This window comes from Cydia strobilella, chromosome Z, assembly GCF_947568885.1.
Source record: "Cydia strobilella chromosome Z, ilCydStro3.1, whole genome shotgun sequence".
Classification (NCBI taxonomy): domain Eukaryota; kingdom Metazoa; phylum Arthropoda; class Insecta; order Lepidoptera; family Tortricidae; genus Cydia; species Cydia strobilella.
This window is the reverse complement of record NC_086068.1, coordinates 22157160-22183815: the sequence shown is the minus strand read 5'-3', so window position 1 is coordinate 22183815 and position 26656 is coordinate 22157160. Positions and strand designations below refer to the sequence as shown.

The 26656-nt window shown below is 36.4% G+C and overlaps 1 protein-coding gene across 2 annotated transcripts in view; it reads right to left on the bottom strand.

The window, feature by feature from the left end:
• The window catches only part of LOC134754305 (proton-coupled amino acid transporter-like protein CG1139), a 522474-nt gene that overhangs the window by 431810 nt on the left and 64008 nt on the right, over positions 1–26656 (bottom strand). Inside the window, exons 2-6 of one of the 2 annotated variants that reach the window (XR_010128883.1) lie at positions 18713–18798; positions 15651–15791; positions 12361–12633; positions 9560–10111; positions 7829–8804 (exon numbers count right to left, since the gene is read on the bottom strand). Coding sequence is in view for 1 of the 2 variants with exons in the window: in XM_063690546.1 (XP_063546616.1) it covers positions 8396–8804; positions 9560–10111; positions 12361–12633; positions 15651–15791; positions 18713–18798 (1461 nt within the window). In the remaining variant the exon portion in view is untranslated. Of the gene's footprint in view, positions 1–420; positions 8805–9559; positions 10112–12360; positions 12634–15650; positions 15792–18712; positions 18799–26656 lie in introns of those variants that run through there. The other variant, XM_063690546.1, reaches the window with a different exon arrangement.

Sequence of the window (26656 nt, the reverse complement as noted above, 5' to 3'; positions counted from 1 at the left end):
GGTGGAAAAGTGAGACTGTGACAAGGACAAACAATAACAGCGCTTTCTCTGCTACTCCTACTGAAAGATACATAAGACTATCCCGTTCGGTCATTTCCCCCACCCCTCATGACCGATCCAGTTATACTAGATTCATGAGTGGTTACAAAATTGTGTTGATTACAATTTCACAATCGATTAATGCTCATTCCCACAATCGCCTCGCAAGAGATCATTGCCCGCATGTGCTGTGAGCACATGTAATAAACGTTTAACCACTTCAAGCATAGAAAAATAAAAGCACATTCTAAAAGTTTTTTGGCAGAGGGGTAAGTACTGAAGGAAGTTGCATCTAGATCTCTGCTGCGTGACGTTGATCAGTCTGTTAACTGTGGTTGGTGCCACTAGCCCTTAATAAATGAGAACAAGTAAAACTACTCCTTATTCCTTAAATCTCGTATATTTTAATACTGTAACAAAACAACCATTATAATCTAAAATCGGTTATTCATACCAATGAACTTAGGAATGATTTCCTTTACAGATAAAAGGTATTACATTTGACATGTATCAAGATGAGTCTACAATACACAAAAATATGCTTAAAATTTGTCAAACCAAGACAAGTCTGCAACAATTTTGACAGCACACGCAGTGCAGGTGTTATTTTAAACGTCAAATTTCTATGAAATTATGACGTATAAATAACACTGCCACTGCGTGTGCTGTCAATATCTCTGCAGACTTTTCTTGGTGTAACTCTAGTAATAAAAGTTAACTCAATGATAAACTTAAAGAAAAAAAAAAACAGTATGATGGGAAAACAGATGTTTAGGTGCCTATTACGCTTTCGACAAAACACGTACAACATTACATCTTCTTCTCATTGTCTACATAGAAAACATTACCGCAGACTGCTGATTTTATCTATTTTTATCAGTCGCTAGCAAACATTAACAGCTGCGCGAAGAACTACAATATTTCTGAATAAGGTTAATTTATAATTATACAAATATTTTTAATACAGAGTATACAGACTTATAAGCCGTGGCAAAAAGTCGGGATAACGTCAGGAAGATGATGATAATTTGATAATAGACTCATAGAATTTAATTTCAATTTCGATTTGACATTTGGATAATAAAAGGTTAACTAATACCTAGTTGATGTTCAAAATAATGATCAAGTCACAAAAACCGTTACTACTCACTTGGCGTGTACAATTGTAATCACAGATGCAAAAGTGCAAACTTAGGTACTTTATGAATGGAATTCATTCAAAAAGCTAGTATGCAATTTTGCAGCTCGCTGTATCTAATAAACCTAACTACTTTCACTTACAAAAATAGGTAGGATATATAAGACCTGGCGCGAGATTAGTAGTAATAATTGTCAATGTTTTTATAGACATTCGGAAATTGCTGTTCTTGATCAGAAAGGCTACGCCCTAAAATCACCAAAATGACTGCCTCGGTAGGACATAAAGATACAATTTACTTACAAAACAAAACCCCGTAGGACAACACTGTTTATCTCACCGACATAAAGTGCTACTTTTACGAGGGCCGGTCTGAAAGTTGTTAGCCGCTCGGCTACACTGCGATTCGAATATAATGTATATTACCATTGTAAGGGATCTTTCAGTACTTATTGAAGTGCTGTAAGAATTTTTTTATTTCGCGCCTTTTTCTACTGACAAAGTTTTTTGACCGGCTATAATTAAAAGATAAACAAAACGTCAAATGGCGGTAAATTGAAAACTTTTTTTCACGCATGTCAGGCATTCTTAGTTTTTTTTTTCAATTCAGAAACAATTAGTTATTTGTTGACTTCCGGTTCGAACGCCATCTTGATAGTAGCCTCGTGATGAATTCCCTTGTTTTTTGCTCATTAATATTGTTTAAAGTGTAATATCGATAGCTTTATTATACAATAATCTAATGTGGTAGTATGCAGTGAATGGAGAATTAATCTCAAAGCGTGTTTAACCACCATTTTGGAGTCAACGGCCGGTAGTCCACGTGCTTCTCGTAAAATCCAGCTATCGGTTTTATGAGACAACTACAACAACCACCGAACAGCGTCGTGCTCTAAGAGCATTTATTTTGTTCCTACCCTTTTACGTGACATTGGCTACGGGCAACACCGCCCTCAAGTCCATCAAGAAAAGAAAGTTATTTGTTTTACATGGGGGCAAAGTAGTTGTTTAACTTCCCGTTAAATTGATACCCGACTAAGCGAAAGATTCCTTAATTGAATCACGAGCGTAGCGAGTGATTCGAAAAATGGAATCTTGAGCGTTGCGAGGGTTTCAAGGCACGAGGGTTAAACACACCAACTTTTTCACCACACCAACACAAGGAAAATACTAACTGTAAAATATCAAACAAAATCAAAGCAAATCGATTCAAAATTAATGTTATTAAATATTTATAATTCAAAATCATCATGTAAAAGTAAATTCTATTCTACCAGCAAACATAAGAAAACAACTCAAAATTTGCATTAGATTACTTTGCCTCACATGTGAATAAAAACACACTTTAAAACTAAAACTATGCGTTAAAATTATAAATAACAAACGAAACAGTCAACGCCCTCTATATGAGTGTAGGCCAAAACTAGTGGCGCCCTCTGAACGAGAATCAAATTTTCGTGATTTTCGAGGCACGTTTTTTCCTTAGACTGTATCCATCAATTACGGAGTTATATCTATCTTTGTCTCTACTGATATTAGAGTAGAGGCAGGGGTGCGAAACTCCTCGCTTCGGGCAAACTCTGCTCCGTTCGGCTCAGCATTGCCAAAGAATAAGTAATACTTGGCATTGCTCCGAGCAATTATTAGGGTCGTCACAACTTGACGTCCCTTTACGTGCACGACCACAGATAAGATAATGACTTGAATTTTGACAACCCTAAATAGCCGAAAGCGATAGTGCCATATATTAGAACCCGTCGTCCCTGAACCGCTGTTAAACTTCGGTTTTGTAGGAAGTTTCCTTTCTGTACGGTAGTACTATTATTTATCCTGTGATAGAGATGTTCTAAAATTGAATGTAATTAAAATATCGGCTATCGATAACGTAAACGCATTTGCTCATCGCTTCTGGGCTATAACCGCGAAAATCGAACTTCGTAAATTGCGGGCATCTTTCTCTGGCCGCCTTCATTGGAGTAAAAGAGAAAGAAACAAGTGCGAAAAGTAGGAAATTCGCACGTGTATCGTACAACGTTTTACAGTACATATAGCGCTTTAAATTTTCGACAGTTACATAATCGAATTTGAACTATCGTGAGACATATTAACTTAACTAACTTAGCGGTTTCACTAACGTATTTTAGTCACTCGCGCGACATGTTTCGGAGAGCCTAGGTCTCCCGCACGCCAACGCGCCCGCCTACAACAACAGCGCAAGACCTCCCTCAACCGGTTATATCATCGCAGTACGTGACGCCCACCCGTCGTGACCGCTACTCACTCAGGCACTTAGTGCTTAAAAATGGAGACCTAGGCTCTCCGAAACATGTCGCGCGAGTGACTAAAAATACGTGAGTGAAACCGCTAAGTTAGTTTAGTTACATAATGTGCTTATAGCCCCTGTTGTTGTAATGTAGCACCAGATGTTTTACTGTAAAATATTTTTTATGACAATACTGTTAGCGGGGTTCTGAACGTGCCCTGACAGCGCGGCTGTCATCGGAGCGATCTGTCAAGATGGCTTCCCGCCAACTACGGGTAGCGTCGGCACAGGGCGGACACGCCATACATCAAAACCCGCTTGCGTTTATATGTATGAACGGAACGTTTGTACACGCGTCTTTGTGTGCGTAAGCTGTTTAGGGCTGCCACTTAGATGTTTTTGAGTTCACGGAGCGTTGTCGTAATACTCGTAATGAAAATATCTAACTAAGGAATAGAAATATTTTTTCCCCTCACTAGCTCGGAAAGCCGTCTTTTATCCTTTAAAACAAGCGGGGAAAAACGCATTTTATCCACTAGTGGGGAAAGTAATTTGACCTTGGATGGAGCGTGTTTAAGTAGCTTGACAGATAACAAAACGTAAAACGCTCATAATAATGGTTCGTTCGATATTAATTATCATTAAATAAATGGTTTGAGAATCTAATAAAAAATACCAAATTTAGCTTTATTTAATGATTTTAAGTCATAAACCCTAAAATTCCATAATAAACGTTTGTTTTTTAATAATTATGTTAAATATAATTCTGAACGCACAAGTTAAGTCGATGCAATTTCAAAACGCATCATTGACATTTCATACGTCAGAAATGTAAACATTGTCAACAAAAAATTTACTTAAAAACTTTTCACGTAAAAGTACAGAATTTCCAGTTTTTTGTTATAATATCGTAAAAAAAGAGTGATTCCAGTTGATGAAGATGATCTAACACCTGTGGTTGTTGCACTTTCCTCGCTATAGTGAGGGGAAAAGTTTTGTGTTACACACGGGTGCAAATGTATTTTACTTCTCGTGTGTTAAAACACTCGCTACGCTCAGGATTCTATTTTAGAACCACTCGCTTTACTCGTGGTTCAACTAGAGAATCCTTTCGCTTGCTCGTGTTTCAATTCCACACTCGCGGGTAAAATACAACTTTGCACCCTTGTATAACAAATAACTATTATTCCTTAATTAAAGAAACCTAAAATGGTTCTTAAGTTCGCAAAATTTACATTAGGCGGTTCTAATCTTCCCATTTATGTCCGTCATATTTATGAGAATACAGCGCGGCGTTCATATTTCCAATCATGGTTTGAGTTCCTCGGATTATTTGCACAAAATGTGAAAGAAAAGTACATGAAGTGACACGAGCGGGCCGCGGCCGGCCGTGCACACGCAGAATAACCGACCGAAACGTAAACAAACGAAATTGTATGGGCAATCTACCATTCAACAAACAATTGGTCCTTGGTCGGTTTATAATCTTACAACTCAACTGTACCTACTTTGAAAGCGGAATTATTATAAAAAGGTATTTGCATTATTGTTTTTATTATTTTAAACGATTACATATAGATATATTTTTTTAGATATGATAAGTGTAACAAAAAACAAAATATTTACGAAGAAATAATATCTATGTACCTACCTATAGGTAGTTTAATGTTAGCTAACATTTGTAAGTTCAACGAACAGGTTGTTGAAATCGGTAGGTAGGTACCTATCTAAATATTATCACACCTTCTACACTTTGTTATATTGACGTAAATTTGGGTTTTCGACAAATTGTAGTTTAAATGAATGTGATTGTAGAAAACGCGTTATTTGATGTTTTATCAGTATTATATATATACATGTTAGGTACACTACACGTAGGTATAAGTAATATTAAGTACATATAAAAAGTCTTTATTTCTCCAATTTGATAGGCACCCATACAATACATCGTACAATACATCGGCATTTTGAACGTTCCGTCATCGCGTGACCGCGTCGCTAACCAAACTGAGCGGCCGGCGAAAAGCCAGCAATCTGGTGTCGCGGGGCGAGGTAATTCGAGTCGGGGCGGGGCGGTGCGTGGCCGTTCTGCTGGCGTCGGTCTCGGCATTGTTGTATATCCAGTATCCAAAATAAATCCTTTACTCAAGACCTACTGCGTTTTACTGTCATTAATACTTAGCATCGAAATATCCCTAACAATGGTATATATAATATTGCCATTTCATGAGTAGCGCCGGAGCAGCTAACAGCTTTCGGATCGGCTCTCGTATTTCTGGCAATGTGAAGAGTAGGTACCACAAGACGTACCTATTTAGAGTCTTTATCCAGGTATAGGTATCAACCTCTTAAAACTTATGCCGGTTATAAACGGTACCTGTGCTATTAAATCCCGTGGGTATTAGGAACATGTCAATAATATTCTGAAATTAAATATATTTTATCAAACTAATAATAAATACAAGTATAAACTATGACTGACCCTACCACTTTAAAAAACACAATAACCGGGCAAGCGCGAGTCCGACTCGGGCTTCGAGGGTTCCGTGCGTATTGAATCTATCTCTTATCAAAATGTTCTAATTAATCTAATTTTGTGCTCCGTTGTAGGCCTACGAGTATTTCGATTATTTAGAAGTGGCCGATTAGGCAGAGTCGCACCATAAAGGGGCCTACTGACTATCAGTCCGTCGGACGATATCGGCCTGTCAGTTGTTCGGAACTGTAATTTTTTTGTTCTGACAGGCCGATATCGTCCGGTGGACTGATAGCCATCAGTGGGCCCCTTTAGGTTAAAAGGCGAGGGATCTCTATAGTGTATATACTAATAAATGGCGTATGACTCTGGAGGTTACATTCATCATTTGAACCGAGTTAAGAGGCCGATGTCGATTTTAGTCGCAAAAATGTAAAATTGATAGATTTAGTCGGTGAAATTGTACACCTTTTGTTTCCTAATTGAAATAACAAGTACTGGTTTCTATTAGCGCATCTTCTTATCTTACCTTTTATCAGATCAATTTGTTGAAAACAGACTCACTAAATTAGTAATGTTTGCTTTTCTGATGGACGTTTAGGTAAACGCGCGTAAAGCACTGATTTTATCGCTCTTATTTGTAAATTTCGTAAAGTTTGGACTGCTAAACATGGTAATTTTGTATTACACATATCCTGTACTTGACGTTTATCACACTACATTTTTATTATTATGACTTTGAAGTAGTGTAAATGAAAGTTAGACGAAATCAATTTTCTCCAGAAATTACTTCAAAACAAGTGACAATTTCTCTCAAAATCGACTTAATTTCAACGTAATTTTGATACTTAAACAATCTACAACATTTGTTGAAACTATTCTTATACATCAATTTGTATAATATACCACCATAAATTTTTGATGAATTTTTAAAAACTGTACCTTCTTTTCATATATTACCGGTGACGCACGCTTGCGACCTCATTATTAAAAGGCAAGATGAGAAGACGTGCTAATAGAAACCAATACTTGTTATTTAGATATTACGTAACAAAACGTGTATAATTTCAACGACTAAATCTATCAATTTAAAAATTTTGCTCCAAAATCGACTACGGCCTCTTAAGGTCAATTTGGCGAAGACCGTCTATAACGGGAAGACCGACAAGTCGATAAGTTTAACTCTTGCGTTTGTTTGTATACACTCCATCACTTACAGAAGGTGGGTAGAGCATAAGAAGTGATGCTATTCTTTTCTGTGTCTGAGCGACGTACGCATACAAATACGCGAGCTCTTGCCTTGCCCTATGACTGCCTTCCCAGCAATAAATTGTATATTCAGTCGGTCTTCTCCACATTGACCTTAACTAAAGTTACAGGTTGTTTCAACAACATCTAAGGTATTCGGTTTGTAAGCTATTATTTAAATGCTTTCAATCGCCTTATAATACTCGTATTTTAAATCTCTTCTTTAGTAAGCACTCATTGTACCTACCCCAATGAAAATGCATTCACACTACACTATTTCGATTTTTGAACTAATACCAATATATACCTAATTATAAATATTTTGCACAATTTCGATCATCTTAAAAGGTAACGCAGTGGTTATCATCACCTGCTTATTTTTAACTACATCCGAAAATATGTTTTTTGCTTATTTTAAGCAAGTTTAATAATGGGTTATCATTAACCTAAGTGTATCACATTTATTTAATGCACTAGAAAGTTCTCACACGTTCATATAAAGTTATCTACAGTTGATTTAAACCTACATGGCTACAGAGATTCGGTGCTAAGGAATAATGCTTCATGTAAACACAAGACACCGTGCCATAGTTACTGCGACACGAGACACGACACGACACAAGGTTTCTTGTCGCAATAAGGCCGTGTCGACGATGGCACCTACTCCGTAGTCCAGTGGAACTCGGGCAGTGTGGTCAAATGCACTAATACGATCTTAAAAACAGTATCTCCATACCTCCATATATTATGGGATGGTTCTAGTCACCTTTGTGTTCAGTCCTGCATTCAATTGTTTATTACCTTGACTCTAAAACAAAGGCTGTTTAATAATTATTTATCAAAAAATACATTCGCAAATTGTATAAACTCTATCGCCGATTTACATAATGTAAAGAAGGTCGTGCTCAGTTGCCTCTTCTAACCATCCTCCGGTGCTTGACAACTTCAATTTTGCATCCAGAGGATTACTAGGTACCTAAGGTTAGGTTTTATCATGTTTCATAAATAATTTTAGTTTTGCGTGAACAGAAATCTGCTCTCGACTAGTTTTACTTGCTAAGGCGGCGATGTAACTTCATACGTTCAATTATAAAACTATAGTTATAAAATAAAAGCAAAAAGTGATTCAAAATGGTCCTTATCCAACTACATTTTATACAAATACTTTTACTTCTCGGTTGTGGGACCGAGTAAGTTTTATACATATATACTTATAATTAGAATATGAGTCTCAACCGTTAATAATTTCTAAAATACTAACATAGGAACCAGTTAAAAATCCGAGGATTCCAAATGAAACCAAAAACATATTTTTCCACAGAACCCACTTGCAAAAGCCAAGTCCATTAGGTCTATCCCAAAAAGTGACGGTTTCGATAACAGCCGGAAATATTAGACCAAGGAAAGACAGGCATACCGCACCAACAAGTGATATGAAAGGTGATAATTTAGGAATGGCAATGGCAATTCCTAGTGTCATAAGCACAATCCCTATTCTTATGCTGTACTCGGCGAGGTTTTTCCTGGCGCCAAACAGATGGCGAACGTTCTTCCAAATGATTTCCATAGGCACGTAGAACTGCAGACTGTATGTAAAGAATATTGCTACGGCAATCATCAGCTTCACACTCTGGCCCAATCTGGAAAGATAGGTAACGAAAATAATAGTAGTGTTAATATAGTTGTGCCGTTCTCGAGAATAACCTCCGTTTACTATGGGGAATGTTCTACGGAGAACGTTCTCGAGAACGGCACAACTTGTTAACAATGTTAACATCTACGAGTAAATATGTTACGTGCGAGTTCATACATTTGCTAACTATGTATGCAAGTAGTTTAGTAATAGTGGAAAATCCATAGATGGCTTTTTTTTTCATATAGGCAACAATCATATTTACTGATAAAGCTTCTCAAATCAAGTTCAACAATTTTTAGTAGGCAAAATACTACCTAATTTAAAATGTTTTTTTTTTTGTTTATATGCCTTTGTTCTGTAATACTTCCTGACTTATGTACTATTCTGATTTTATAAGTATTAACCAGAAATGTTACTAAGAAAAAAGTAACTCTAGGTGAATAATAATCATGTTTAGGTATCTAAAAAAACCTGATACATAGTTAATTAGGAAACAAGTTACCGAACAAGGTCATAAGGAAAAGGTATTCAAAAACTAAGATTATAATTCAAGAACTAAAACCAAACGCAAGTAGCAAATTTATGAACTTGCACCACTTGCACGTAACATATAACTTAAAGCATTTTGCTAGTAAAAAAAAATCTGTTTCGCAGATAGTATAATAGGAGGACAGTAAAATGATTTCTCTAGTATACTCCATTATTGTTACTCGTGTTTTTTTTGTAAATTATTTTTAATGGGATATAATTAATACTTACAATTCATCCTGAGGAAGATTAAGCGTGATGCTTCCTTGAGTGTCGGGTCCATATTTCAGATATCCGAAAAATCCAGTGGTAGCATACAGAGACACGACAAAGAACATGCCAATGTTTAGAACGCCAGGGCAGCCGATGAAATGAGTGGGAGTTTTCATGTTGTTCTCCAGTGGCATCACCACACCGATGCCCTCCAGTGCGAAAATAGCGGTACCAAAGAATGTCGGCAGTTTGTCGAATCCAGCGAAATTTACACGTTTACTGGTTTCAGGCATTTCTTGAAACAGGTAATAAAATGTGATACCCATTCCACAGCCAACCAATAAATTCGCAATCATAGAAAACGGGGCCAAGTACTTTAGATTTCTGATGAGATTAATAAGAATTAGAAAAGGTAGAGTCGCAAGCATGTAGAGTCGTACATCCATATCGTGCCATTCTGTTCCCTTTGCGTAAAAATCGGCTACTTGCTTTACATTCGTTGCCACAAATACTATGTACACGCAGCAACATCCTAATAAGTCCACCACGAGGAACCAGTTCACCATGGCTCTGAAAAAAATATACAAATATTGAATAAAAAAGTAAAACGACTGCTGATTTGTAGACGACTAAACGGTTCTACTTGATGCATTAATGTTGGCCAAAGTTTCATTTATTGTATACGATATTGTAAAGAATGTAAAGTCTAAGACAAATTCGTGCTTCATATCTGGTAGCTCTTTGTCAAAAGATAAGCTAAGACCCACCGCTTAACTGATAGCCTTATATATACAATATACATATGTACAGAGTGGAAAGAATGAATGGGCTGTGGAGGGAAAGTACCTCAAAACCTTAAGTTAGCTCATTTTGCTTAAAGGAACCGCTCTTTTATTTTTGAAAATAAACAAAACTGCATTCAGATTTTTCTTTTTTGCTTGTCTAAAAATATTCTTTAATACTAAATATTCGATTTTATGGATATTTTGTACGACAGACGAGTGTAAGGCCTAATGATTCTTGGAGACATGTTATCATTAACATTAACTGTATCGAATAGTAGAATAAAATAGCGTTTATTTTTTTAATTTTTAGTGGGTTGGATTCCCGGGTGAAATAAGCGAACTTCAAAAAATAATTAAATGAAGTTTTGTTTCTTTATAAAAATAAATGAATGTTTCCTTTGAGCAAAATGAGCTAACTTAAGGTTTTAAGACCAGGGGCGTAGATAGAGGATATGGCGCCCGGGGCAGTCACCAAATTTGCGCCCTCTGACGACTGACAAAAGTTTCCATGCTGCTACCTTTTGCCCATTTTGGCGCCCCCCCTTGGATGGCGCCCGGGGCACTTGCCCCCTCTGCCCCCCCACCCCTTGTTACGCCACTTTAAGACACTTTTCCTCCAGGGCACATTCATTATTTCCACACTGTATATAGGGTCAATTCATAGCTGTCAAAATTGACTTCTTTAGCTGCGTTAGAGGGCGTTAGACTATATGGAGTTGACACATTCGTGAGCCTGTGAGGGACAGAACATGTGCAATGCGATGAAATTAAAAAAAAAAGTTTTACAGTGCCGCGCTAGCTACTGACAACATACCAAAAACAACATAGGTACGTAATTTAGTCGGGTTCAATGTTACCCACCAAGCTTTGGTGGGGAGCAACAAGACGTAAATCGTTGTGACGCGTAGAGGATATAACCAAACGAAGTACTTAGCCATTAACAGGCGTTCACCTCTGTCAAAATAGTCGGCCAATGGTCACACACAATGTATGGACTGACGTTTATCTGACATATCTATTTTGACGTTACGTATACATTTGACGCTAAGAGTTTTGAATGATTAACGGTTAGTTTAAAGCAGTTTAAAGTAAAAGTAAAATATAGCTTTCTCTGCTAATCCTATTAAAAGTTACATAAGACCACCTCGTTCTATTATACCTAACCTTGTCATGTCTATAGAATACCTGGTTTTTCCATAATACACATGGCACAACACAGTGCCATCTATTTCAGCTGTCAAACTATAGGGCATGATATTTCTTTTTCACCTCAGCAGCTCGAACAAGCCTACTTTCCTTACTCCAGGGAGTGAAACAATGTAGCTTTTTAATTTAGTGAAGGCCATGAACTGCCATTTCATACTTTTATTATGGTATCGTATGGTGTCGTATGGTATTGTATGGTATCGTATCGTATCGTATCGTATCGTATCGTGTGGTGACGTGTCGTGTCGTGTCGTATCGTGTCGTGTCGTGTCGTATCGTATCGTATCGTATCGTATATTAAATTACATTTTTTTTCTGTTTATCCTGTGTAATTCGAAATACATTTTATTTTAACTTTCAATATGTTCTCACTACTGAGGTGAAAAATTATATGTGCAATTATAAACACTCGCAAGAAAAACCAACTTTCCTCTCTTGTTGCACAAATAACTATTACTGTCAATAACTCTTTACTCACTAAATCCGAGTATCTGTTGATGCTCAAAAGCCGCGATAAAACTAACTAGGTATAATGATCGTTGTTAGTTTTACCTTCAAAGACAAACTAGTATACCTAAATGATCGTTGTTAGTTTTACCTTCAAAGTCGTCACTATTTTGAATTTTGAACTAATTTTAATGATAATAAAGGTTTTACCGGCTCAAAGAGCTTCATTAGTTGTGTATAGCAAAGAAAGGGATTTCATATCCATGCTTAGGTTAACTAGACTGCTCGGCGGATACGACATGAAATCCTGATTTATATGAAATGTCTTGATAATATTGAAATGGTACTCGTATATTAAGCACACGGATAGAATGAACCTACTTCGCTAGTCTCGAAAACTTGTGTGCCGCCGGAGGCCCGGCCAAGAATGCCGCCTCAGCCGTCTCGGCGAAGCCCAGCGATGGCTTTTGCATCCTGTGGCACAATTCGTGCGCGGTCTTCACGAGCACGTGCACGCAGTACGTGCAGATGCCTCCCACAAGGAACGTGGCAAACAGTCCCACGTATAGGCCGGCGTGTAAAAACGCCATGGGCATTGCTAAAATTCCGCTTCCGAGCGACCCTTTCAGTAAATGGATAAGTGTATCCAGATCTCTGAAAATTAGAAATAACAAATCAATTAACTTCTTATCATAGTCTGTTACTTATTTGTTTTATTGATAATAAAATGTATTCTTATTATTCTTAAAAAACAGCAAACTTGAGATATCATAAAATTATAAAAACCGGCCAAGTGCGAGTCGGACTCGCACACGAAGGGTTCCGTACCATTACGCAAAAAAATCACGTTTGTTGTATGGGAGCCCCAGTAAAATATTGATTTTATTCTGTTTTTTAGTATTGTTATAGCGGCAACAGCAATACATCATCTGTGAAAATTTCAACTGTCTATTAGCTATCGGGGTTCATGGTTCACTGGTGACAGACGGACAGACAGACAGACAGACAGACCGAGAGCGGAGTCTTAGTAATAAGGTATGGAACCCTAAAAATTACATTTTCACCTCAGCAGCTCGAACAAGCCTACTTTCGTCACTCCAGGGAGTGAAACAATGTAGCTTTTTAATTTAGTGAAGGCCATGAACTTCATACTTTTATTAATTTTTTTTTATGGTATGGTACGGTACGGTACGGTCCGGTCCGGTCCGGTACGGTCCGGTCCGGTCCGGTCTCGTATCGTATCGTATCTTATCGTATCGTACATATTATAATACTTTTTTTTTCTGTTTATTCTGTGTAATTCCAAATACATTTTAACCTTTAATATGTTCTCACTACTGAGGTGCAAAATTATGTGTGCAACACGAGAGCAAAGTTATTTTACATCTCGTGTTTTTGAGTCCCTCGCTACGCTCAAGATTCTACCTTAGAATCTTTCGCTTTCTCGGGACTCAAAATAAACACTCGCAAGAAAAACCAACTTACCTCTCCTGTTGCACAAATAACTATTAACAAGATATAGTTTGCATAACTTTTTTTTTCTCATTGACCAAAAGTTGTCACCTATTTTTTAAATTCATTTATTTACGTTTCATGTCCGTCTTTGGGTCACAGTTACATGTGTCCCAAATTTCAACTTAATGAGGGCTATCGTTTTTGTGCTCACCAGTTGGCGCCACTGTAGGTGCAGGTCCAGAAAAACAGATCTCAAAATTCTTCTATGCTTATTTTTACAAAATCAATACGTACACAAAGGTATTTAAACGTCTAAATGTGCCATTTTTTCAACCTGTTTAATTTTGCATATATTTTAATTGGGATTTTTTTAAACCACTAACATTTTTTGAGCTATATTTATTAATCAAAAATGGACAACGATTTACCACAATTATGAACAAGGAGTGAAAATTCCCGATAAAAATGCTTGAAACCCCTAAAACTTCTATGCATTTGACATTTTGAAAGACCTCCAACTACACTAGCGCCCCTAGCGGCGAAATTAAACGCGGTAGCCCTCATTGTAGTTTGGGAGTAAAAAGGCTCCGATAGATCGTTTTCGTGGGGGGTGTAATTCGGCTATATTTCCAAAAGTTATAATTATTATTAAAAGATGCAGGAGCTTGCGGAGTATCGTATACGAAACGTAGGGTATACAATTTTCGAAAATCGGTCGGTAACTTATTTTGGAAAATCGAAAATGATAGAAAAAAACGACAAAATTTCCTGTTTTTTTCGGACAGAAAGTAGATTGTTCTGAAAACAAAAGCTGATATCGAAAAAATGAAAAGAAAAGCTTCCGTGACAGATAGTTTGTCTATCGCTTGAAAAAAGAAATTTTGGAATCAGTTGAAAACCGTGGGCTGGGCAGGACCCCTAATCATTGAATGATTATCAGATCAGTTACCCCGGAGAGTGAGATTCGGCTATATGTGCCATTTTCAACCAAAATGGTACTTATTGTATATAAGGCGCCATTTCCATATAGCTTCAATTCGAAATCAACCTTATCGACAATGTGGTACCTTTTGGTTGAAAACGTTACATATTTCCGTAAGTTACAAAGATAGACGAAAGGCAGTGGTGTCATAAGATGCAGGAGCTTAAATAGAATATCGAAAATGGTGGGAAAAAACAATAGTTATTTGTTATACAAGGGTGCAAAGTTGTATTTTACCCGCAAGTGTAGAATTGAAACACGAGCAAGCGAAAGGATTCTATAGGTGAACCACGAGCGAAGCGAGTGGTTCTAAAATAGAATCCTGAGCGTAGCGAGTGTTTCAACACACGAGAAGTAAAATACATTTGCGCCCGTGTGTAACACAAAACTTTTCACCTCACTATAGCGAGGAAAGTGCAACATCCACTGGCGTTAGATAATCTTCATCACTGGAATCACTCATTTCTTTACGATATTATAACAGAAAACTCTGGAAGTTGTGTATTTTTACGCGAGTCGGTGAAAAAAGGTTTTAAGTAAAAAAATTGTTGACAATGTTGACATTTCTGATGTATGAAATGTCAACGATGCGTTTTGATATTGCATCGACTCAACTTGTGCGTTCAGAATTATATTTAACATCATTATAAAAAAACAAACGTTTCTTATGGAATTTTAAGGTTTATGACTTAAAATCATTAAATAAAGCTAAATTTGGTATTTTTTATTAGATTCTCAAACCATTTATTTAATGATAATTAATATCGAACGAACCATTATCATGAGCGTTTTACGTTTTGTTATCTGTCAAGCTACTTAAACACGCTCCATCCAAGGTCAAATTACTTTCCCCACTAGTGGATAAAACGCGTTTTTCCCCGCTTGTATTGAAGGATAAACGACAACTTTCCGAGCTAGTGAGGGGAAAAGAACTTTTCCGTATTTTCGGACAAAAAGTTGAGTTGAGTCGAATCTAGGGTCTAAGGGTCTAAGTTAAGGACCTTTCTTCAAAACGTATGTTGAGTACCTACAGATAGATGACAGAGTATCCTGAATTAAGGTGGGATGCTTTGAGTTGCTAATGTATGTACGTAGGAAGGGTAGGTACGTACGGAACCCTAAATATTTGCGATTTGCTACAGTTAAAACTCTTTAAATGTTGGTTGGTATTTTTAGTAAAAATATTACAGCTTGCAAAAATGTTAACAAATTGAACCACAAGGTGCAAACTTACGATGTAGGGTGCGCCAGTTTTCGGTGTTCAAACGGATTGTAGTCTTCATCCGCCTCTATGTCCCGTCCCGGTATTTCCATAAGAGGCAGGGTGGACCCCGCCTGTTGTTCCACCGGAATTTCATTAGGGTCAACTTTATACCTGTCAAACATTCCACAATTCTGTTATAGCTAGTTTGATTGAACATGACATACTTACTAAATAATACTGTATGCGAGTTGATGACGTTAGGAGTGAGTATAAGAGTGTAGTATTTAACGATACAAATGAAATACAAGTAATCATAGGAATATGATGTGATAGCTAGAACAAGTAAAGCGCCACACTTTGAAGCTGATTTGTGATCGGTAAAAATGTAGGACGGTGTGCTGTCGCGACCGCGTGTTGAGAGGTCTGTTACTGGCTATTGTATTGTGGCATTACTTGAATTTAAAAATATACATGTACACTCGGAAAAAAATGTGTTACTAGCTAGAGCTGCGTTATTGTGTGTCAGTGTCGTTGTGTATAGTGTGATACATTCATTATGGTCTCTAATATAATAATATTAATTATTTTTCGTATGCGTTTCACTCTGTTAAGACTCGGCATTTACAGACATGTGGCTCCAACATTAAATTCAATACAGCTTTACATTATGAATTAGGTACATTATTTTGATATCGGAATGTAAAAATGAGAAATAAATAAAAGGCTGTTTAATTAATACAGACCGAAGCTTACTATAAGTTAATTTAAATTATTTATCTCGGGTGGAAATAAAATAATGAAAAGTAAAGATATAAAGCTAAATTAAATTTGTACAAATCTCTTGTTAGAGCCAATCCCGAGCCTGAATAGAGATGGCGCACGGAGGGCCGCCACTGTGGGCTGAAAATCGGCTCTTATACACATACAAATCGAAGTAATCATTCTTTTTATTGAAATGGCCTTTGCATTGTAATACTAGCTTACGATTTTAAGAAGATATATAATAAAAAAATATTGTTTAAGAATCTTCCAAAATGTACGTATCCGCAACATAAAATGAAGAAGACATCTGTATAACCGCCGAACTAACCGTATTATCTTTGCAAATGGTCATTCAACGAATAATTTGTCATGTTTGGCATGTTAAGAATAAGAATAAGAATAATTTATTAACGTAACAGAATACATGGTATAAATTACACAAATGTTACTTTAGGCACATTAGTTTTGAGCATCTAAAATATAAAGCAGCAAGCATTCATTAGTAACCCCGGAAAGATACGGTGGTGCGAAACATTACTTTAAAATAGCCTATTTTGTTATATATCATTTAAGCCGTGAGGCACTGACATATTAAATATATTAAACCGTAACCGTTATAAACGTAACTGACCCGGTTTAATATATTTAATATACATATTAATACATAATATTGTCAATTTTAGGAAAAATTGTGACTTTCATACTAGAAATAAACATAAGCTCGCAGTTCCCTTCGCTTGACTCCAAAAAATTAAAAAATCATTCATGGGTAATTGTGTAAGATTTTATAATAAACTTCCAAACCATATTACTGAGTTATCAATTAATAAAAATAATTATTGAAAGCGTAAACTAAAGCTTATACCACACAAGTCTACATGAATGATAAAACAACGTGGGATTAATTTTGATTCGAAATGATTAATTATTTAGACATATACAAAGGTTAACTGGAAGAGATCCCTGAAAAGGTTAACTAGAAGAAATCCCTGAAAGGGATAAGTTCGCCTTTGTACAAATGATGCGTTTTTCTCTTTTTTATGTTTCTTTTTGTACAATAAAAAGTTTTACTACTACTAATACTACTTAATTATTTATTATGTATATTTGATTAATATTGGATAATTTTTTTGACATTTAGATTTTATTCTAGAAACATTCTAGACTAGTATTTATTATACATTTTTTATGTTTCACGATCTATTTGTGAAATTCTTAGTATTAAATTTGATCTGTATAATAATTCAATATTATTATGGAATAATATTAACATCAATAAATTGCTCTGATAATTAGCTTAAGATAACCTATTTACCATTCATAAGTGCTTTTTGCTAGGCCTACATGAATAAAAAAAAAGTATATTTGAACTTTGAACCCCCAATTCGAACATTTTCATTCCATATCGTTGTAACATCATGAATTTAGCATAACAATGCAGGGCTCAAGCCATTCAATCAAAGGACTTAAAATTGATAACCTCAGATTGTATGTGTATGAAAGCCGATTGTCTGCCCACAGAGCGAAGGCGCAGCTGCGCCGCCGTATGCGCCTACGCAGACGCGCCAGAGCGGCCACTCCCATCGTTAAGTATCAAAATTTTACCATTACCAAACAAAACAAATTAGAAAAACAAAATCGAAACCATAAAATGGAATGATGTACCGGTGTAAGAGTCCATTGCGAGATGGTCAAGGTCGATGACCGACTTTAACCTCGTGAAGCTGCGCACGTCTTCCCGGAACGTCTCCGAACGGCGTCGAGCATTATTAGCTCGTTTTAAGGAGCAAGTACTTAACAATCAACATACAATATAAAATACCATTTTAACAACAAAACATTGTGAAATCATTAAAGATGTAAAACAAAAAGCCTGCGCCTTGCATGCCTTGTGCTCTACGAGTACTCCAGGGCGTAGTTATTAAAGCTCTAATTCTGTAATAATTATTACCGAGTTACGTAAATTAACCTCGATATTATAGTATTTTCAAAATAAAATTTTCTTTTCATTGTCCTGTTGAACAAAAATTTAAATATTATTAAGTTTTAAAACTCAACTCCATCGTGATGTTTGGACATGTATGAGGTTAAGCTATGAAGCATGCCATTGTTTATTCACTTCCTAAATAAATACATACAAGCATTCAGTCATACACTTCAATGAATTTTAATCACTTAGTAGTCTTGTGACGGTAAAGCCATGTAGTTGTATTAAAATCACTACGTGATACTAGTGAATCATCTTCAACAAAAAGTAGATTATTACTAGCAAAATAATATAATTTATGAAAATTAGAGGCTCAAATCTGTAAAGGAACTATTTAACTTACTTCACCATAACGACATCTGATAAGTCAGTCCTGACTCCTTTTTTCTTTGGGTCATACTCGGCTATCATCGGCCGCATTTGAGGTTTCTGAAACAAACAAATCAACCATTGTATGTATGTATGCATAATGTTATTCGACCTCCATCCAGTGCTGGAGACGTCACGAAGCTGATGACGTCCCGATTGGCAAGCGGAACGGGGGCTCGCTCCTTGCCGTGGTTATGGTTAGCGCTACGCTACCAGTCGTGGCTATTTCGGCTCTTTTATAAATAGCACGCACTCGTGAACGCAGAGGCAAACTTGCAAATATATCCCCCGGCGCGGTGTCCAAACTAAATACCTATGCCGTGAAAAGATGGAACTATTTACATTTGCGACTTTTGCGTAATTTCCGACCTTTCCGATCCACGTAAGTAAAAGTTGTTGGCCTAATTTTAAAGCTTCTTAACTTACTAAGCTAGCTAGTTGATTTGAAAATTCTCGGCCTAAGGAAGTTAAAAATGGAAACTAAACTTGTATATTTCATCAATTGGCAATGCCTATATCAATTCAGCTGATGAATTGTAATTGAAAAGTCGTCGATGGTGATGGTGCCATTAACATTAAACTCTAAACCTGTTCTGTTACGTTACATTTTGGATACACGAAGATGCTCGATTCGACACCAATACAGAGACCAAGAGGCGATATATAAGTAATAATATATATCTACTCTCCTTGAATCATTTCACTTCGCTACATTAATATGTTATAATGTTTTAATGTTTATTTGGGCACAAACGGTACATGTTTCTTATAACTAGTGTCTTATACATAATTCATAAACCAGGACAGTTGCCACCACTTAATAGCTCATTAAAGAAAAACAAAATACGGGATAACTAAACTTAAAGATTAACAACGAGGGTCGAATTAGGACAGGGGCCAAATTAATGAAGATAAAACTATTTTTATACATTACATTTGCAATTAAGTGTAAAGTTACAGTGTATTTAATTCGATTGTTTATTTAAAACCAGAAGTACTTGACGTTTAAATTTAGACAAGGAGTCATTAAATATATAAATTTTTGAGAAAATATCATTATTAAATCTGCAAGCTCTTATCAGAAAGGAGTTTGATTTGTATTTCTTTTAAGTAAAGGGAATACAAAATAATTTATCGCTACGCCGTGTGTTCAAGCGGGGAGTTTTAAAGCTAAGTCTACTTAACAAATAAGGGGAGTCAATTAAATTTCTTAATACTTTATACAAAAATATTTGATCTTTTAATGTGCGCCGGCTTTCAAGAGATACCAGTTTATTCAGGTTAAGCGGTTGAGTTGACACAAGGTTTTTATATTTTAAATGTTTGATGAGCATATTAACATTGTTAACCATTAGACACCCGTCTTGAACATTACTCGGTATGTATAATAATAATAATAATAATTTCACGTGATGCATGACCTGAAACACTAAATTTGAGAGAATAGAAAAAGAAAAAGTTTAAATCGTATTGACGTCTGACATTACCATCATTTAGTTCAGAGATACAACATACTTTTATATAAGTGCATACATCTAAGTATGCATATAGTTTATACCCTATAACTATTTATGTTAATTTATTGAAGATATTTCACAATAAGGGCAAGTGTAAACGGGAGGGCGGGATTCTAATCTATTCGACGAAGCAACTCGGATAATTATGATAGAACTTCACTTATGGTAAGTTGTGCTGATAGATCGAACGCAGCGCCGGGCTGTGCTTGTCGACGTCACCATCCCCCATGATGAGAATCTCGTGAAGGCCGAGAAGGACAAGTCCAGCAAGTACCTAGACTTGGCTCACGAGATAACCGCCATGTGGGATGTTGATTCGACGATCATTGTCCCGATAGTCGTTTCGGCGAACGGTCTCATAGCGAAGAGTCTCGACCAACACATTGAGAGACTCTCGCTAGGTGGTTGGATCAAGGGTCAGATGCAGAAGGCGGTGATCTTGGACACGGCGCGGATAGTCCGCCGGTTCCTCTCTCTGCGGCCCTGACCACCGGCAGCTTGGGCCCTGCCTCGATGTGTTTATATGTATTTTGTATTGTTTTGTAAGTGTTTTATATATTACTTTTATATACATATTATAAAAATCCTAACTAAAGAAAAAATATTAATAAAGAGAAATAATAATAATATAATAATAATTATATATAATAATATTAATTAAAAGCCTAACTTAAGAAGAAAGATAAATAAAGAGATAATAATTCTTTTATTTTCTTGTTGTTGATGCTTAGAAAATTAATCTCGAATCGAACGGTTTTAAACTACGGTTTTAGTACACTTCAGTCACGGCAATAGTCAATAGGCTCAATGAAAGTAAGTAGGTACCTACCTATTGATCCAACATTATTTTTATAAGCTCGTAGTTATATTTTAATATTGTTTTTAATTTATTTAGGCCCACGTGCACCATTTTACTAACCCGGGGTTTACCGGTTAAACCTGGAGTTACAATGGTTACCAGTACAGTTTGAAACTGGGTTAACGGTTTAACCGCTTAGTCCCGGGTTAGTAGGATTGTGCAAGTGGCGCTTAGTACAATTATAGCATTTACCCTATTGCTGTCACGCCTATCATCGTGATTGTCAATATTTGCTACAAATAGGTGACGATAATGTACACAATTGAAAGCACGACATCGGCACAATACCTCCATTCAGCACAAGCCCAGAGTCAATTTTAGACCAATTCTAGTTGGTATAACTCGACTCCGAGAACTGAAACAAGCATTATGCTCAAACGGAGATCGGACTATATTGGTAGGTATCTACGTATGTTGGCTTTTTCAATATAACGCTTATCGTCACGAGCGCTAATAAGAAATATTATAGTCAAGAAGTATGACGACTTGACGACACACGTTAGGCGGGCAGTCAATGTGCGCAGTTTGTCTAAATCAATTGTGAAGGTCGCTGTAGCTGAAGAAGTACTGTGCAAATTATTTGTCGATGAGTGACACGCCTCCCGTCATCTTGACATAACAAAAATAAACTGTGCGGTATCACAATATAATTTTGTAGTTATCACATACTACCTAGTCACGACAATTGAGCATAGTTACTATGAAATATTTAATCATAATTATTTATAATGTGATCAGGACATTTTAACCTTGTTCCTATGATTATTAGGAAACCATTGCCATTGAAATAAGTGACACTTTAAAAAATTAATCTTTAAAAAAAAGTAAAACCGACTTCAAACGGGAAAAAATAAAATATTATCTCGATTTATATGCGCTAGCAAACTGATACGTTTTAAGTCGGTGCCAAGCCAAATCTTTAATGCATCAAGTTGCCGTCAAACCGAATGCCAACCCTGGTATAGTTTGATAAGAACAAAAGAACCAGTATTGTAACTATTTAGCTTGGCACCGACTTCAAAATGAAAATGATACCAAACATGACTTCAAACCTAAATCTAAACAGTATTAACCTCAGGAATTCAACTTCGGCGGAGAAGCTGAATTCCCATCACACCAAATTTAACCCCTTCAAAGTATGATTTTTGAGATAAATCTTATATCCTGTCTCGGGACTTAAAACATCTATTTACCAAATTTCAACTAAATCTCTTTAGCGGTTTAAGCGTGAAGAGGAGTTAAAAAAAAGTTATTTGTTTAAGTTTATATGTTTTTACTTCGGAAAGTTGTCAATTTTGTCAATGTTGATACCATAAATGAATTCAGCACCCCGTTTTATACGAAAACGTTACCAAACGCGGCCTAGCAGCTTCTCTAATGTAGATAATCAAGATAAAAATGAGAGCCCTAAATAAACCTTCAAGAGCGGATATCTCAAAAACTATACAAGATATCGAAAATCTTGACTTAATTAATAAACCTTATAACAAATTAAATCACTTTTCATTTTGTATAAGTGGCCATGTCGTTCAGACACCTAGTTTCCGAGATATAAACGAAAAACCGAAAAATGGAACCTTCAAACCCCACTCTCCCCCCCAGCACCAGGTTTACGGCCGGGGACTTTTGATATGTTCACCTCCTAACTAGTCCAAACAAAGCTACGAAGTCAAAAATTGTGTTCCTAACATTTCCCTCTATACCTTCTTATTGCTTGGCCTACTGTGTTGGCCTATGACCACAAAAATATTAAAATTTTTGTGAACTATTGTATACATTGACGTTTACTCTAAAACAAATATTATGGAACCTTTGCGCAACTAATATGTCTATATTGGCACTTGACCAGATTTTTGATAAGTTAGTGTGTTTTCTTGGCAAAATTTCAGCTATATTTTTGCGTGATATTTTCATGGCATCAAAAATAAAGATTTAATATTCATCAAGCTCAAAATCAACTTTCTATATTAAACTCTGCTTATAACATAAAGGAAACGTTAAATTTCCACGTATAAACTTTGGGATAATTTGGTTAATCTCAGTCTCATCAACCATACTATATTACTACTACCTTAATCACACCAACCATAGCTTTCATTTTTAGGAGATTAAGCGCCACTTGCACCATCCCACTAACCTTAGTAAAAAGACGTACTTACAAGCGCCGAAGCTATACTCCCTTTTGCTTGTTATGTATAGCTTGGCATGCTCTTTGCCGGTTTTTAACTTGTGTATAAAATAATTCGAAACAATATGTCGTCAAGCTCACTATACTTATTAACCTATCCAATGAGCTGATGCCTTTACTGAATGAGCTGATGCCTGTACTGATACTGGAAAAACGATATGTAAACATACTACATACATATACGAGGCCTGGACGTTAGTGAGATGACGATAATTCATTGCTGGTGTCCTACTTTGTTACCTACGTATAACATGAGTTACACCTGATTATCCATCTGGTTCCTTGGGCTTCATAGTCGCCTCCAACCTCCCCTTATAGCGACCCCTTTCCGCACACTAAGTTTACCTTAAGTTCATATGATGAGTGGTTACACTTTCTCGTAACTACAATGTGTTCTATAATTCTAAATTACTAGTATCTTAAAAATATTTATCAGTACGGTTTTTACTCACTATTATTTTTAGTCGCATATTTTGAAATATGTCTCACGATAGTTTAAGTGCGATTACTAGTATCTTGGGACGAAACCTTTTGTATAATTATGATTGAACTTCACTTACATTAGCCATGAACAATTCCCTCGGACCACTGTTCACACTGAATACTGATATCACAATGAATGTTAGTCACAATCTACAAGATACACCTCATTATTCTAATAACACCATAAGAAAGTTCTTGAATAGATCCAAAAGCAAATATCACTCTTCCCGTAGCTTTGTTCGCACACAACCTCCTTTTCTTACTGTCGTTCGCGCGTATACCCTTCTTCTTGTCTTACCCTCAAAAATCACAACAACCTAGAAGCGGTTATTTTACTTAAACGTGACTACGAGCGCCATCTACTCCATGACGTTGGCAGCTATTAGCCGATTCGCGATATTCGCGACAGAGGTCATATTTCGCGTCATAAAAATTACTTTTTCAACACACTTGCTCAAAACGACGTTTTTATTCCACCGATTTTTGGCTCATAATCCTAGATATTAAACACGCGTGCTCCTTCAGTGTATTATTCCACTCGTGCTTTTTCATTATATTATCCGACTGAGTGAAGAAGCTAACTGATTGCTTATAATATGCATGGAAAGGGAGCCTTCTTTAATTGGCCGGACTGGCGGGCACGGGCGCGCTCCTCGCGCCTGCGCAGTGCGCGGCTCGGCCGGCCCGCCCGCCGCGCCGCCCGCGGCCGGGGCGAGGGGCGGCCGGCAGTACGAGTATGACAGATGCAACACACAATACTAACTGTTTTAACTATTAAAATTTGATTAATATGCGTATCTTTTTTTTCTCGCAAGTGTGTTGCAAAACGTCGTATGAAACGCGTGTGCATTGGTCATTACACACATCGGCTTTCTTATTGCGCGCTCGCTTACAGCTCGCGCGCACAATATCGCCTCGTGTGTAATGACCAACTTAGCACACTTGTATCATAATGTACTATAGTTCAAACGTACAGACCAAATATGTTAGTTACATATCTACAACACAGGTGTAAAAATGAGTCACTAGTATACCTGAGTGATATGCAGGTAAATTGGTCATAGTTGGATGACATATTTAAAGTAAATATGTACTCTGTAGTTCATGCAATATTCTTAAAAACGAACAAGATTTTTTTAATACAGTTGCTCAAAAAGTGCTACTTTACGTAGCTGTTTAGCGTGCTAGTGCTTTTCACTTTACCAATTTTTTTTTAATTTATACTTGTTATTCATGACTACTTATTGATGAGTGTTAATATTAGTTTCCTTTAAACGTCGTAATCACCATAAAAACCTACTGTTAATGTAAAAATACGTAAAATATACATATTTCATATTTTATTACTTACCTCTTCATCATTATAACACGTTTATTATTTAATACTGAATATTGAAAAACCGTTCTTAATAAGTTGTCTGAATGGAACGGAATAGCTTTGGAAGTTAGAGGTAGGAATAGCTGCCGAAACGCCTGTCAAAAAAGAGGCGCGTTTCTTACTGCAAGCATATTCTAAGTTTCCAAAGTTTTTATTCCTTACTTGTTGTTTTTATTATTTTTTCGCAACTGTAATAAAAAAAAAGGCGTTCGATACACGTGCGGAAATGTCATTACTGTACGAGTACCGAGATAAGACTCGGGACGAGTGAAGTAATGACATACTTTCCGCACTAGCATCGAAATGTACTATTATAAAGTTCTCAGTCCAAATATGTATTATCTTTACTTTTTTTTAATTTGCGAAATTAGAACTATTTTTTGTCTAAAAAACAAATACCAAACTTCTTAAATTAGTTTTGTATCAAGCAGAAACGTCTGTGAACGATGCTCTTAAGCTTAGAAATAAATTAAAAGTGGAAAAATTCACTGTCTCGGGTGGGACTTGAACCCCTGACCACTGGATCACTAGTACAGTGCTTAAATTAGTGTCTGTATAATAATAGTAAACAGAATATACAAAGAATCAGATATATCATCATTCGTTCATTCGTTCGTTCATTGCAAACGAGTTCACCATTACGAAAGGAGCAAACAAACAAAAGGAACAAACTTATCAAACACTAAAAAAACTTTAGATTGCAAGCTTGACACTTCGCTGAGACATGTTGAATGTAAGGATGTTACCACACCAATCGATCAATTTGTCTAGGTAAAAACTATCGATGAACGTTGACTGTTCCATGTCGACGTCGATCGATGATGCCATCGATAGATTGGTGTGGTAACACCCTAAGAACTTCGCTTTGCTCGCACGTTCGATAAAACAGTAATAAATTGACACGTATAGTTTAGACTTATGTACGTCACTAAAAATTTGCATAAAGTATTTGACTGAAGTCCTCATAATCAATAATAAAAAAAACCGGCCAAGTGCGAGTCGGACTCGCGCACGAAGGGTTCCGTACCAATACGGAAAAAAACAGCAAAAAAATCACGTTTGTTGTATGGGAGCCCCATTTAAATATTTATATTATTCTGTTTTTAGTATTTGTTGTTATAGCGACAACAGAAATACATCATCTGTGAAAATTTCAACTGTCTAGCTATCACGGTTCATGAGATACAGCCTGGTGACAGACAGACAGACAGACGGACGGACAGACGGACAGCGGAGTCTTAGTAATAGGGTCCCGTTTTTACCCTTTGGGTACGGAACCCTAAAAACGTTATACATATGTTCTATTTATACATCGTCGGGTGAGAATACGTTTGTGCCATTTGCCACTTACATTGGCTTGCAGGAGAGCGATAAGAATCAAAAATAGTTATTTACAGTACATATGGTGCTACTTTTTCGCACTAGTGCGGGAATGAGCACTTTTCGTGCATATGTCGAAAGTTTAAAGGGCCATATGTACTGTAAAACGTTGT